Here is a 15,419-nt window from a genome sequence, read left to right on the forward strand (position 1 = left end):
GCAATGTGCAAGAGCGCCGTCAACAATTCCATCTATTTGTCCTTTCCTCTCCTCCTTTCCCACTTGTTATCTCACCTAAGTGAATATTTTGCTCTGTGACTTGGCTGAGACTGGATAAACATTTGGGGATTGAAGGGCATTCCTGGTTTCATGGTTTATTCACCCTTTCTTAGAACTATCTGACAGGAGGCTTAAGAATAAAGGACTGCAATAAATGCACACCTCGACCTCTCCCACTCCTCCTGTTCCTGACTGTCCTAGGGATATTCTGGGCAGCGATGAAGGCGTGATGCTGCACCTCTGTCTCTAGAACAGGTCACATTCAGACAATCCCTGCCAAATATTTACAAGCTGATTTCTGCTCAGGTGAATGCCATTGCTTGAGTGGGCATCAAAAAAAGCACTCACGGAAGCCAAAGTCCAGGGACTGGCACAAACTGTACTGGACCGGTCTGGACTCCCCAAGTCATAGGCTGGGTAATCAGTTATCACATTTAAAGGAAAAGTTCCTGACTGCTACCTTGAGCCTCAATACAGCAAAGCCTTCTGAAGCCTGACTTGGCCAAACCTGACTCTGCCTGTGCATCCAGCTCTTGAATTGTGGGATCAGTTGACTCTTTAAGAGTAAAGGTCATTGCCTGAAAGTTCAAGTCTGTGTCCCTATAATATATGTCAGATGCTAAGAAAGTTGAATCTCAATTTTAAATCCTGACTTCAAAATAAATAAATTACATCTTTACTTTTATCCAAAATTCTCAAAAGGCCTCTTTATCTAGCAGTCACCGAGCTGGTTCTGTTAAAAGGCTTTTACAAGTTATTCAAAGAGCTTAGGGGGGAATTCCATCTTCTGGTGAGAGGCTGCACTTGGCAATTCCACAGGCCAGGATGCTGCATGTCTTTGGTGCCTGGAAGAATCCCAGCCCCAACTGGGTTTGAAGTGAGAGGTAGCTTGTGAAGAAGAGCGGTGTTTGAGGACAGCAGCAGTAACTATTTTTCTCTGGTGTTGATAGTTATTAATAAATCCAACAGTGCATGATTACTTGATTTGCAAACAGTAATATGAACCATAATGAGTCTCTGAGGATCACTTTTCAACGTATTTTTGTTTAACACTTCAAATGATAAGAAAATCTGAACAAGTGTCATATATCTTTTCAGTCAAAGGTGTTTGAATTCAGTATCAATTAACCAACTTGTTAAATGCTTCAATTAAAATTTAACAAATTAGACCAACTGAAATGTAACCACTGTTTGCATTTGCTTAATCAGTCTAAAGACTCCTGATTTCAGGAAGTTTGAATTAGTGTTTTCTGCCATATGTACTCACAGGACTGGTTCTGAAACTCAGGAAGTCAACTAACTGTGTATGATTTCTGAACAGGCATGTTTCATATTGACGGGTGCAGATGGTCTCTGGCCTGCCAGGGCTCTGGGGAAAAGTACAGTGCTGACTCATGGGAGTAGCCTTGTCTCCTCTGCTTCACTTCTGTCTTCTCTCCTTCCTCTGGTCCTCACCAAAGGAATGACAGAGTATTTTGCCACCACCAGAACGGTACTGTCACTTTTTGCTTCGACTGTGTGTTTTACTCTTTCCATCTGCCCCTCACTGCTCTGTTCAAACTATAGAAATGAAAAGTATCTCTTCAGTTCCCAGCTGCAGGGAGTCCTGCTCTTGGTTATCTTCTCTCAAAATCCTGCATACTTCAAAACCTCAGTGTTTTCCAAGAGCAGAGATACCTGCTCTTGCCCATGTCTGTATATTGATGACTTCTAAAACAGCAGCAACCACAAAGGAACAAAAGTTTACTCTTTATTTTGTGTATGTTATAAACTTTAGGTAGTGAAAGAGAGTTCTTGCACAGACTCCACTTCTGAGAAATAGATCTGCTGCTCCACACATGCCCAGCAATGACAGCAATACACTCTGGAAACATTTACAGTCTTGTCATTCAAAAGTTCTGTATTTCCCAAAAAATGCAGTTAAAAAATACACTGAGAGAAACTTTAGCAACTTCTTTTGAAAATGTATGTGTTCTTTGCTGCAACCATCAGCGGTGCTGTGACTGTCATATGAACAAAGTGAAAGGCCATATTAAATGAGGAGTGTTGCCCTCTTCTGCACCAGGTTAACTAAAAGCAATCACTATCACATCTAGGTCTTTTCCAGTGTGCTCTGGGAGACAAGAACGTGCTGCAGAGAGTGTCCAGGTGTGATCTAAATCTCCACACCCAAAATAAGCTGCTGCACACGAGCTCCTCACCACACTTACCATTAGCAGAGCACAGGCACAAAACCCTACAAGGTGCACCAGCAGTGTCTGTGAGAGCAGTACAAACTGGACTGGGGAACCTGTGCTTTACAATATAGGACTGGAAGACAACAAACAAGCCATGAAGAAAACCAGTCCAGAATAAATATTCTGCAAAACAATGCCCAAAAGTCTGTTGTATAATAAGCCACTTAGCAAGTACTAGAAGCTTTCTTCTTAATCCATCTGTCACATGCTTTTATAGCTGAAAATAATTAACTGCTCACTATTGCTCAACAAGTAGGGGTCTATTTGAAATCACTTAATAACAGAAACAACGGGAGCACCAAGACAAGGTACTGAAAATTTCATCTGGTGTCTGAAAACAGAATTTAATCGCATTAATTTCTGTGTTAGAGAGCCCAGATTCAGGGGCAAGGAAAGAAAGGCTTCTGAGAAGTTACTCTTTGGGTAGAGGAGAAATTCTGAGGAAATTTGCTCAAGCATTACATGATGTTTGATGATAAGAGAACAAGGCATCATTCTGTCACTGGATTCTAAAATATGCATGTGTTACTCAGTACTAAAAACTGAGAACAGATTATCAAACTTCTGTTTGTATTTATCAGTTCAAGCATGTGTTTTCAAGGTGAACTTAAGGACCTAAGAGTAATGTATTGTCCCTAACCCTACTTTTCTCTTAGTGTCCCTGCAAGGCAACACAGCCACTGCTGAATTCACTGCACCACTCCCCCAGGTACCATCTTCCTTTCTTCTGCTACAGTGTGGTGGTTTTGATCTCTTCAGGGCCTTTGTAGAAACCCGCACGGGTCTTAGTTCTGAAGTTCCGTTTCTTGAACTCCTCCGAGATTTCCAGGAAGGACTTTCCCTTTGTCTCAGGAAGGAAAAATCCAACGTAGAGTGCAGTGCAGACACAGACCACAAGGAATGGGATGTAGCAGAAATGTGCTAGACTTTTCTGAGGAGGAGGAAAAAAACAAGACAGTGTTGGTGACATTCTGTGTGGTGACAAATAGGCCACTAATCCCTGCTCCTGCATGGACTAAGGTCAGCCAAGGGGATATTTCTCTGCACCCTGGTGAGGGTCTCACATGCCTGGAGGCAATAGCTCCCCAGCAGAGGTTGGGAGATTTGAGATAGCAGGAATAGTATTTCAAAATGTCTTTTTCTCTACATATAATTATATAGAATAGGAACCCTCAGTAGGAAATAAGAGAGGAATGTATATTCTGCTCCCTTTCACTTCAGAAATCACCGTAGGAAATGGTGCCAGGGTCTGGCCAAAGAAAATTGCATCACATCTTTAGTCCCAGCTGTTCGCAGCTGAGGACAGAGGAGGAATATTGGTCATCCATGCCCCAAATTAGTCTTCTCCCAACCTCAAATCAGAATTCACCATAGGGAACATGGAGAAAGTTTGGTTTAGAGGAGTTCTGACCACTTTTCTCATAAAGATACTTTCACAGCAGTGCTATGCTACTGCTTGCAATATTCTCTTTCCCTGGTCACTACCAGAGCTTCTTTCTTGTACAGAGCACTAAAGAGCTGCAGGTGATTGCTTTGCCTTTGGAACGCACCACGATGAATGGAAAGGCTGTTCCAACCAGAAATAGGTTGAACCAGAGCAGGGAGCCACAGATCATGTAAGCAGCTGGCCGGGACATCTGATCAAAAACCTCTGTGGGCAGAACTCCTGTTACACCAGCTGGGAAAACAAATGGCAAGAAAGTTAATAATATTGTTGACACGACATTAAAAACAAGAGAACACATCTTAACAAGAAAACACACCTTTAAGTATAAGAGAACAGTAAATTATTATTCAGCAAATTATTCTCACTAGTCAGCAATGCCAGAAGAAGTGGTAATAGAGATTAACTGCAGAGGGGAATTTTTAGGTTAAATATTAAGGCCTGGCTAATTATTCAAACTTTCTCATGTTAGAATGAACTGCCAGGAAAAGTTTTGTAATCCACATTATTCTTACCAGGACCAAACCGTGAGAAAGGCTTATAATTAATTCAGCCCCATGGCACTGTAGGACAAGAAATTGTTGCCAACTTGTGTGGTTTGTGACACTGGCAGCTTGATTCTATTCTTACCTGCCTTCCTTCAAACTCGTGTAAACAGAGTTTCACATCTACTCCCACAACAACCAAATATCCACACAGAGACAGTCTGTGTGTTGCCCCCACAACCACAGAAACTAACGGATTCTGACAAGGAAATGCATTTTAGTAGGATAACAAATAGATGTGGAAATCTTCCTTCCAGGTATCTGCAAGTAAATAATCAAATTATGTAACCACCAATCTCTTGGGTTAAAGTGAAGCATCAGAAATGCTGGTTCGCAGCCCTAATGGACTGAGCAGCAAATCAAAACCTTGCCACCTGTTTAACACAAGAATCACCCCCAGGTGCCTTGGCCTTACAGCCAAGATGGCTGTGAAGAGGAACAGCACAGAGGAGGGCACAGAATGACCCTGCCCAACACTGACTTCCAGGGGCATGCGATGCAAACCCCTGAGAAACAGCTGAACGCTGCTGGCAGAAACTGCCTTGTTCCTTTGAGCGTGCTGTGGCTAAAGAGGGTCTGAGAGTTTCCATAAGCTGCTTGCACACATCTCCAAGCCCCTGCAGTACCCAAAAGTTTCAGTGAAAACACTGAGGGAACTGACCTGGTCCGATTCCAAAGCTCAGGATATAGGCGAAAATGCAGGCCATGCTGAGATAAGGCATCCAGCTAATCTGAGTCTACAGCCACAGAGACCAACGGAAAACCAGTGAGGGCACTTACACTTATTTGCCACCACTGAACACCCCAGTCATATAAAACGCAAAGCCCAACTCCATTCCACTTAAAAAATTAAGTAAAGTTTGCTACCTGCTGGCTCAGAGCGACCATGAAGACAATGGCCCATCCTGCCATGAAGATGTAGCCCCCCAGCAGCAGTGGCCTCCGACCAGCATAGTCTATAATCATGTTCTGCACAAAGTAACACAGTGAAATAAAGCAAGATATTTGACCTGTGTTTATAGTTCCTGCCTGCTTCCTCTTCCCATTTCGATACTCTGTGCCTAGTTCACTCTACAGCTACTTTAAGGATGTTGTCTGCTTCTTAGCAAAAAAAAAAAAAAAAAGAAATTTCAAAGGAAAGGCCTGGTGGCAGGAATCAGGCAAGAAGGGTGTTGAGGAGACAAGAGAATGTCCCAGCTGCAGCCTAAACTCTGCCACTATCCATACGGACACAAAGCAGGAAAGTTACACTTTTTAGAGATTTTAGACAGTGATGACAATGCAATGTCAGACCAAATAATTCTGCGTTAACCTGTCTGGCTGTGGGTGCTGACAAATGGCCTGGCTGCTGTGCTTAGAGGGCTTTCTTGGCATGAAAAGACATGTAAATCCAGAATTAGCTATCAAGAGCCTCCACACTGTCAACAGAGGTTGCGTGTCAGCAGAGTGCGTTAAGAGTCTCACACAGGTGACAGACGTGATCAGTTCACAGCTTCCTGTACCGATTACAACATATGGGATTTTGTCCCGAGGAATTCCAGCCTCTTGGAACACATAAGCTGCATAAGAATACATCTGTGGAGAGAAGAGAGGAGAAAGCAGTAAGAGAAGACATCTGAAAATACATCCCATTGTTCTTCCTGAAGGACCACACAGAGAGTGACTAATGTGCTGTCACACAGGTGATTTTGACAGCACCTTTTTGAATCTTTCCATAATGCACAGGTGTACTGAGGTCTCCACAGGCAGGAAGACCACTGTTTGTTCTTTTCCAGCAGACAGGATGTTAAACACAAGAGCTCTCAGCCACATCCCATGACAAAGCACTGCTGTGGCTCCTGTATCAGGCTCTTACCGAGTCGTTCCCGCAGAGCTGCATGGCGCTGCTCAGCACAACGATGCTCACCAGCTGCCACCTCAGAGATGGATTTTGGAAGAGCTCCCACGGGTTCTTTGCCCTCTGACCTTTAACAGCAGCCTGTTCAGCCAGCATCTCTTCCAGCTCTGCACTCAGGTCAGTGGTGCCTCTGAGTTTCTGCAGTGCTGCAAGGACAAGGGAACCTCTTACTCCCGAGCCTTACATTTGGTTTGTCATTCTGCAGCGTCTGTGATCACACTGTTACCTTCACAGAGATGGCCAGTTGTGGTGCAGCCACTTGAAGGATCTGGGGGAAAGGGAGTGCAAATCCCTCCACATTGTTTGATAACCCACCAGTGCCATTTCAGCAGCTGTGCTTCTGACTCAGATCTCAAGTGACTTCCCTGGGAATTGCAGGCAATTAAGATGTTCTTGGTACATGGCACATATTTCCCAGAAAGTAATTCCAGCCACTTCTCATATGAGGATTTGTATGCCACAAATCTAAGCAAATCCTTTAATATTAATTGGCTTCAGATTTGATCCCGAGCTCTTCAACTAGCATTTATTTCTCTTCATAGTTACAAAACATATTTGCCACTGCGAACACAAGTCTCACCTTTTGACCTTCCTATTGTAGGAAAACAGTCTTTTGTAGGAAGATGTCAGATGTCTTTCAATTACCTCAATAGGTCAAATATATTTAAGATTATAGAATGTTCTTTAGTTTGGAAGGAGGAAGTGATATTTACAACATACATAATTATGTATGTTAAGGATATGCAATCTGCCCAGTGGGTAGATTTCAAATGCTCGGTGAGGAGCCGAGCCATCCTAAACTCACCAGAGATGCAGGATTCTTTGTCTCCACGGTCAATCAAGAGGTATCTGGGGCTTTCAGGGAACCAAGGCAGAGTTGTGAGCTGGATCAGGGCAGGTACCACATTGCTTGCTAAAAGGAATGGCCAGCTCTCCTCCCTGCCTAGGAGCTCCCTAGAGGAAAAAAATAAACCAAACAAACTAAATTTACACAGTACGTTTAACAACCTGGCAAAAGCCCAGCACCCTCTGCTGCACGAGGGCACTGAAAAGGAATGGAAAGAAAGGGGTAGTAAAGAGAAAAAAAAAAAAGAAAGATTTAATAAGCTGGCTTTTTCCTTTACATTACCTGAGTCCAACCACCTGTCCCAGCACCAACCCCAGGGCTGTAAACGATGCAGAGGTCAAGGCCACGGCTCCTCTGAGCTTCTTTGGGGCACTTTCCGCCAAATACATGGGCTGAATGTTCATGCTCACACCTGGGCAAGGCAGACAAACAGTGACCTCAGCTCGTGGGTGGAGGAGACAAGGATAAATGCAGCCAGCCACCTCTGGAGGTTGCCAGCTGCACTTTTCTGCCGTGGGCTATGTAATGACCCATCTGCCAGTGCTCATTATTTCCCCAAACCTTCAATTCACTGCTACTCTTCGCATAGGCTGCTAAACACCCATTTCCGGACCCATCAGTACTAGTGGATAACGAAACTGAAACCTGTCAGGGCCTCTGTCTATGGTCTTTACAGCACCAAATTCAGGGTAGTAAGCATGGCTTCCCTTTAATTCCCCATTTTGATCATACTTTAAGACACTTAATCATTATTTCCTTGGATAAACTTCTACAAGAGCTTTAATGTTGGCGCTCATGCTGGTGAGGGACTGATATTCTTACAAGCAGACAGGGATCAATTTTAAGCTCAGATTCTCCCTGTGCACACAGATACATGTAATACACAAAACCTCTGCCTATGCATGTTTTTTTCAAAAAAAGGCCTCAGAAGTAAAATATAAAATCTGAATATACAACTTCTTAATTCACTTACATGTGTCTGGTCAGCCTGGAGGATTAATTGGTTTCATATCTCGCATCAACACTATTTGAATATTTTCTATTTCTAATTGTTACCTGTTATCCCCTTTGTCCTGCTATGTTTCTCGTGTTGCCATACCTGCATTCATGCCAGTAAAAAATCTGCTGAGCATAATCATTTCAAAGGATTTTGCCATTCGGCTGAATCCTGACAAGGCTGCAGCTATGATCACAAAGACATTGTTCAGCAGCAGGGACATCTTCCTTCCAAGAGAAAAGAGAGTTGTGAGCACTTACGTGTCAGGTTTAGTTATCAAATAAAACATCTCACGTTGCAGATCCCACCTGCCACGCCTGGAAGCTCAAGGTGGGCTCAGCCCCACCACAGAACACCCGAGTACCCGAAGCCCTACATGGGGTGTCTGTGTGCCACAAGGTGTCCCTGCAGCGCTGCCTTCGGGCACGCTGAGGGCACCACGAGGGTGCCCAAATTCAGGGCTCTCCTGCTCACACGCAGTTTCCATTTGAATGGAGAGGAGTATTCCTTCAGTAAGATGTGTGCATCGCGGTCTGAAAATGCTAATTTGTTGAAACAGGAATTTTTCATGTAATAGCATGAGCGTTGTGAAGCTTTGACAGGAAGTTTTCATGTGTCCCAGGGGAAATTTCTGTTGAAAACCAGGAAAAAAAAAAAAAAAAAAAAGAGAGAGCTCTACTGACCCATAACAGTCAATAATTCTCTCTAGTCCCGGCTCACTGCCTTGCCAGTCAGTCTTTTTTAATCTTATTTACAATGGGATATGATTTTATTCCAAAGCAGTACAGGGTGAAGTCTCTAAAATTTTAATTGGATAAAAAAGCTGTACCCTTTCCAGATATTCATAACCATGAAATAAGTAAGCCATGGGAGACAGTCCTTCCAAGTGGTGCCTGCTTCATCATACCAGAGGAACAAAGCAAAGTCATAGCACATAAAGGAAAATTTTGGGATTGAGAGAGAGGGAAGGAAAATCTGACTACCTATTAGTTTATGTTAGCAACACTGTGTTTTTTTTTCTCAAGAGAACTGGAGATAGAGCTGTGTATGAATGATAGATGAGGTAAGACAAATACTTTTTAGAGACTCCAGAGCAGAGAAAAAACCCTCCAATTGTGGGAATTTAATGAATACTTCCTAAAATATATCAGACAAAAAGTGACCTGTGAGACAGGAGGACCTGGGATGCACAACCACCCTCTGTTTTTCCAGTGTCATTCCTACCAATCCCCACAGTTTATTTTAAAGAAAAATACCTGGTCTGACCCATTATGATTTCCTATTTAAAAGGATGGCAGAAAACTGGCACAAAAATGATGGTGATGATGTAGGTGGCTACTGTGGTATGGAGGCGAGCCGAAATCCTTGTAGCACCTCAGCTGGGCTGGAATATGATGAGAAGGTGATTTGGGGGACAAAAATGTTCCCCATTGGGTTTTGAGATATGAAATACTGTCATATCAGAATATGCTCCCTGCCAACTCAGAATGTTTAAGGCGGACTGGTCCATGATAGAAAACATGTTTTCATTATTTTTAACTGCAGTGAGCATTGTACTGTAGGGCTCCTAATTCCTCTCAGAGTAATGGAAGCTGCAAAGCTCAAATTAAACTCCAGCACCCTCTTACCTTCCCAACATGATGGCCATGGGACCAGCAACCACAGCCCCAGTGAGGCCTCCCAGGGGATATGCAGAGACAGTGAAGGACCAGAGCAGCAGGATCACGTTGCTCTCCAGGGGAACGCCCGTGCGCTCCAGCCAGGTCGTGTTCATGAACGTCTGGATGTACTGAGGGAGAGGGACAGGGCAGCACAACCACCACATAGAGGTGAAGGACACTGAGAAATATAAAGTCTTCCTTATTAATATATCTATTTATTCTGTGTTTATGCCTCCAATCCCTTCCAGTTGAGTTTTTAACAGAGAGTTTAGAGTGTAAAATTGTTGCTGTTGAAGTTGCAGTTGGTTCCCATCTGTATGTAGCTACCTTGGATAATTTAAAAATTAATTTCATGGGTCTAACTTTGAATATAGAGGCAAAAATCAGTTTCAAAGGGTGCAGGTTAGAAAATTTTAGAATTACATTTGCTAAAGGAGTTGAGACAAAGATTTTGAATAAATTCTTGCGACACTACATCCTGCTCAAACTTGGCTCTTGACAGCAAAGTCCTGTACCCCAGATGTGAATTATACAGAGGGAACAACACATCTTTCCCTTCTGTCCCTCAGCACCAGCAATGGCACATCACTGTCCAACAGAGCCACCAAGGAAGGGTCTGTCCTGGGAGGAGGCCCTTGGGCAGGTGTACTTTGGGATTAGCAGTACTTACTGAAGCTGGAGCATTGATGATGGAGATGTTGTAACCGTATTGGAAAGTGCCTCCAATCCCAGCAGCACATATTGTCAGGATCAGGATCTTGTTCTGAAGCTGAAGAAAAGGGACAGAAAATGGATGGCTTCCTTGCACAGAATAAAATGACCCCACGAAATTCACACTTTGAGCTGGGAGATTTTTCTCATGGCCATATATATCCAGTGCATTTGTGATACATTGGCATGCTAATTCTTCTACCTTTTCATAATAATAACACATATTTTAGATTAAAATAGAATGCTGTTTTGTGCCTGTGCCTTTAGTTTCCCCATCTGTAGGTGAAATCCTGTGACAGGCAAGCTGTGCCCTGAGGGTGTCCTTGCACTGGGAACACTGTCCCATGTCTCAAGACCACTCTGAGCATGCTGGGGGACCCTGGCCTTCAGTCTGACACCTCCAGTTCTGAGTGGCCCAGGGCCAGGATGGCCTTTGCCAGCCCCCTGCTCCAAAACCCCTCCCACTGGGAAAGCTCTAGTGTAACATGAAGAGCCCATGCTCAGGCTTGGCTGTTAGCCAGCCACTGCAGGGCACCTCAGGCCAGATTGTGTTTTGCTACATGAATATGACCCCATTGACCCCGAGAACTTGGATAACCCAATGCTGGGGAGTTCTTTCTGCTCTACCTGCTCATTTTCTTCTCACAGAGCCCTTTACCAAAGAAAAGGAAAGTTTGGTCTAGTCTTGCAATAGTTCTAAACCCACAAATTCAAATAATCTTAGATTTTTCCTTTTCTCAAAGTCTTTTCTTGTAAATAACTTCCCTACCAGCCTGAGACAGGACATTATCCCAGGACAAAAATAAAGCCAGACTGTTCCAGCCCTGCAGCAAGAAGAGGCTGAGCTCTCTCCTGTCCCCATTAGAAGCAGCTATGTTTCACTTTGCACTTTTTGTGGCTGCACCACTTCCCTGTCTTATTACTGAGACCTGAGCTAAGGATTGTGCTCCTGATATCTCTGCTCTTCCTAGTTATTCTAGTTCTCCAGGTGAGAGATATTTCCTTTCTCTACAATAATAACACACTTTTCTCTTTAACTCACAATGCCTAGGACTCTACCACTTCTCCTGCTCGTTTCCCTGCTTTCATTATAGAGTACATCCCCTACAGGTCCTGTACCACAGAGCTCTTTTGTGGCCATGAGCTAAAGGAAAATGGTTTGTTTCTTCCTCCAGGACCCACCAAACAGTTCTGTGCTCAAAGCTGAGCTGTATTTATAGAGTGACCTTCCCAAGCCTTCCTTAACACCCGGCTTCTGCACTATTTTCTCAGCCACAGCGATGGTGTGCAGCTGCCAGGAGAGCCATTAGTCTGTCAGTTTTAGTCCCCAAGGACTGTGATGAGTTGGAAAATAATTCTATGAGAACCTGATAGTACTTACACAGCTTCATAAAAATTCAAATTAAAAAAAAATAATCTGTCAGCAATAATAGTAAAATAGATGTTTTACCAGTCTCTGCAGCTTGTTCATCCTCTTTCGTAGGTTTTCCTCTGTCTGCCAAAGCCTCTGGTACTCTCAGCAGTGCTCTGAAGGATTATTTAAATCTCCAGCATAGGAATGTGTATTTAGTCACCCATTACGTTAGGATAAGACACTTGACTTGGCAGGTGTTTTGCCAGCTGATTTACATTCTCAAAACAGGGCTGCACGTTCATTAGCAAGACAGTTCAATTAATTTTGTTCAAAGCACATTCTGGGGAAAAGTAAGAACTGTTGAAAGACAATTTGGGAAAATGATTCTCCAAGATCCAGAGTTGTCTAAATCCTCTTGAAAGCCAGTGTGGTTTGCATAGATTCCCTCTCAGAGCATCTGGCACAGTTGCCCAGTATCACTTGTCTGATTAAGTGTGATCAAAGCAGAAGTGAACTACAAGTTTTTCTTTTTCTGACTGTATTTGCCCTGGAACACAATCTAAGATCTGAAAGACAAACCTTGGTCCTGCCAGTGACAGGAATAAATGAAGCCCAAACCTTTCAAATCCTTGTTATCCAGGGCCTTTCACTGCAGTCCTGTCCGTGTCCTGGTGCCATGCAGTCAGTCCAGGGGTTGCTGACCTGGCTGTGAGTGATGCACAGAAGGCTGTGGTCCTGTCTCCTCCCTGCAGCCTGGCACAGAGCAGACAGCCACACTTACAGCACTAGATCCTGCCATGTACAGAAGACAGCAAGGCAGCAGTAACAGCAAGGACAGCCTTGCTGCTCTCTATGAAATAGAAAGGCACTCCCTGGCAGTGAGAAATGCTGCAACCTTATGAATCCTAGAGATGGGCCCAGTGGAGATGGAGGCATATTGCACTGCCAGCAGTAACATCAAAGCTACTGCTTCGCAGAATACCTGGCCTTTAGGAATAACCATGATATTTTAACATTCTTTCATCCTGCAGATTGCAAATTGTGAGGCCCCTGACAGACTTCAAAGTATTCAAAATAAGTGAAACTTTTTAAAAAATGCCTCTTTGTCCCTACTCAGGTTTTACTAAACCTGAACAGAAATACAAATCTGTTCCACATCACAGAAGTATTTTCTCACGATTGTGTGAGTAGAGATGTGATGCTGCATCAGCCGCAGCCACTAAGTGGCAGGAGAAGTACAAAATTTGCTGTATTAGGCTCTGAATCCAATATTCCAACACTGTGGCAGGGGTTAGATGAACACTTCCAACACCTTCCCAAACAATAACTTGTTCACTGGGAAACAGGTGTAACTTTACCCCACTGTACAAGTCAACCTATAGTTTAGGCAGCATGTATCAAAACCAGTAACATATTCAAAAAGAAAAGCTCGAGTTTCTTAATGTTGTCTACTCTGTTGCTATGTCTAGATTTGTCTGTGCAGCTGGCTAACTGGAAGTAACAGCTGCCTTGATGAGGAGCGAAGGAACAGATTTTTTTTCCTCCTACACAGCATCTATATATGACTTGTGCTTTGGTGTTGAGAAATGTTCACATTGGTTGTGTTTCCAGCCAGCTTTGTGCAGCACCTCAAAAAACCCATCATTCCCGATGTTCAGTCCTTGTTCTCCAAATCTCAGAGTTGCAGCTGATGTAGATGAGAAATCCCCAGTCTCGGGGTCTGTCACCAGGGTATATCCACTGCTCTGTAGTTACTCAAACTCCTGGCTCTAGAGTCCATAACTTCACATAAACCCGGCAGGTTTCCAGCAGTATTGGAGGGATCTACCACCCTCTTCCCTTGAATACTTTTTCAATTAACTCAAACCTGTCATAATCAAGGTGAAATACGATGCCATGAGCATGGGAGAGTAGTTATCTGGAGACTGTGATGGCAGGCTCTGTCTGTAATTATCTGACTGCAGGAATAAGTGGTAATCCTGTCATTAGGAAAGACCATCAACACATGCTCTTTGATCTGTCACGCACTGAGAGGTTCCCAAGTTTTAGAGTGTTTTTACCACAGAATGATCTGAGCCAACTGCAATTACAGTGCAAGAGGAGGAAAGGGGCCCCATTTACATCTGTGAGGCTTGGATTGACAGGATGAATTCTCCCTACAAACACTACACTGTAAATTACAGAAGAGATTTGGAGCTGCTCCTTGGCTGGTTGTTGGCTGTTTCCCAGGCTCTAGCCTGGATATTTCTTTAAACCCCTCTCACTTTCCTGCAACTGTGAGACACAAAATACCTCTGTCTGCTTGTCCTGACTCTTGCAGGACTTGCTCAGAATAAAGAAGACAAATAATATGATCCACAAACAAGTGGCTTTCTCAAGAAACATGCAGCGGGTTTGCTGGTTTTATGGTGACAGCAATGTTTATGGAACTTAGTTGTTAAAATTGATTTTCTTTGTAGGAAATGAGTGCCCTGCTGTGACACCATTATTCTCAGTTCCAGCAGTTCACCAGTGTTCTTTATAAAAAACCCACAATTTATGTCAGTTCAAGACACTGTATAAGAATTTCAGGAAATGGGCTTCATCACAGAGGTTTCTCAGGGCAGGGACCCAATGCTGAGAGAGCTTCTGCTACCACACAGAGTCACTGGGATGCTTTCCAAACCAGAGGGGATACATGGGATCTGAGTCCTCTGAGGACATGAGGGCTGATGCAGCCAAGGGAACTGGCTGCTTTTCCTTGCCAGCTAGAATTTTTGGATATGAGATGAATGGCTGTATGTTCTATATGCTGGATCAGCAGTCTGCATTTTCATCCTCCTGATAAGCAGTAGAGCTTCCCAGGGAAAATTGAGAAAGCCCAAAATACTAAAAATGATTGAAATACCCTTGTTTCAGTGCATTGTGAGCTGTAGGTCATGCTGTGGCTGAACTATTTCCTTTCCTTCCTTCTTTGTACCAGACACTGATGCAGGCAGTTGGGTGAAACTGGGTGACCTGAAGGTCAGAGAGAACAAACTGCCTGGCTGAACTAAACCTCTCTTTCTGTGTGCAAGAGAAGAGCATTTAGACTCTGCCAAATGGCAGCAAATGTTGCTGAATGTTCCTGTTGAGGAGAGGAAAATGTGTGCAGCAGTGTCAGAGTGTCAGACTCATCCTGCTTTCTTATTTATCACTCCCTTCAGATAGAGCTTTTGATTAGAGCTGTCCCCTGGCTTACTGAGAGGCACCTCGACTGGGACACATACTTCTGCCCCTGAAAAAAGTTTGCTGAAAGCCAAACTACAAATACCATTTCTGACTCCTCTTCAGCAGCTGACAGCATGCTCAGTTGATGTGCTGCTATTGTAAGCTGAACACAGATCTCTTTTTATAAGAAATAAGGGATTGTTTTTCAGTTCTTTTGTTGATTTGGCCACAGTGCTTATGAAATGGATGTTACAAAATAAAGGTCCTTGAAGGATATTCCCTACTGACAGCTGTGGGAGGTGACCTGTGGTGTAGAGGACAGATCACAAGGCAGAAGAATTTAACAAGAATGATTAAACACTGGAAAAAAAATAACTGTGCAAAAAGACAGACATTTTCTTGTTTGATGTCTTCAACTCATGATCAGAAGCTGTTTTCGAAGAGGTGCTTTATTTGGATATGTGATCAGGCTCTGCT

General features: G+C 43.6%; 1 protein-coding gene across 4 annotated transcripts; it reads right to left on the reverse strand.

Moving 5' to 3' along the window:
* Positions 1–1,797: 1,797 nt before the first annotated feature.
* On the reverse strand, positions 1,798–12,322 carry LOC127479032 (solute carrier family 2, facilitated glucose transporter member 11-like). Of its 4 annotated transcripts, none has more exons than XM_051805510.1 (12): positions 11,850–12,322; positions 10,359–10,457; positions 9,656–9,816; positions 8,130–8,250; positions 7,313–7,442; positions 6,989–7,137; positions 6,142–6,329; positions 5,690–5,861; positions 5,154–5,254; positions 4,948–5,023; positions 3,848–3,975; positions 1,798–3,228 (listed from the first exon to the last, which is right to left on the reverse strand). In XM_051805510.1, exons 2-12 carry the CDS (start codon positions 10,426–10,428, stop codon positions 3,028–3,030), a joined length of 1,497 nt encoding a protein of 498 aa, XP_051661470.1. In that variant the 5' UTR covers positions 10,429–10,457; positions 11,850–12,322; the 3' UTR covers positions 1,798–3,027. The 4 variants fall into 4 exon arrangements, with proteins under 4 accessions (XP_051661470.1, XP_051661469.1, XP_051661471.1 ...); XM_051805509.1 differs by having other exon boundaries at positions 8,130–8,254; positions 11,850–12,321; XM_051805511.1 differs by having other exon boundaries at positions 5,154–5,255; positions 5,751–5,861; positions 8,130–8,254; positions 11,850–12,319.
* Between the last annotated feature and the right edge of the window lie 3,097 nt (positions 12,323–15,419).

Source organism: Manacus candei, unplaced genomic scaffold (assembly GCF_025592945.1).
Source record: "Manacus candei isolate 608988 ecotype Guabito, Panama unplaced genomic scaffold, ASM2559294v1 h1tg000064l, whole genome shotgun sequence".
In the NCBI taxonomy this organism is placed as follows: domain Eukaryota; kingdom Metazoa; phylum Chordata; class Aves; order Passeriformes; family Pipridae; genus Manacus; species Manacus candei.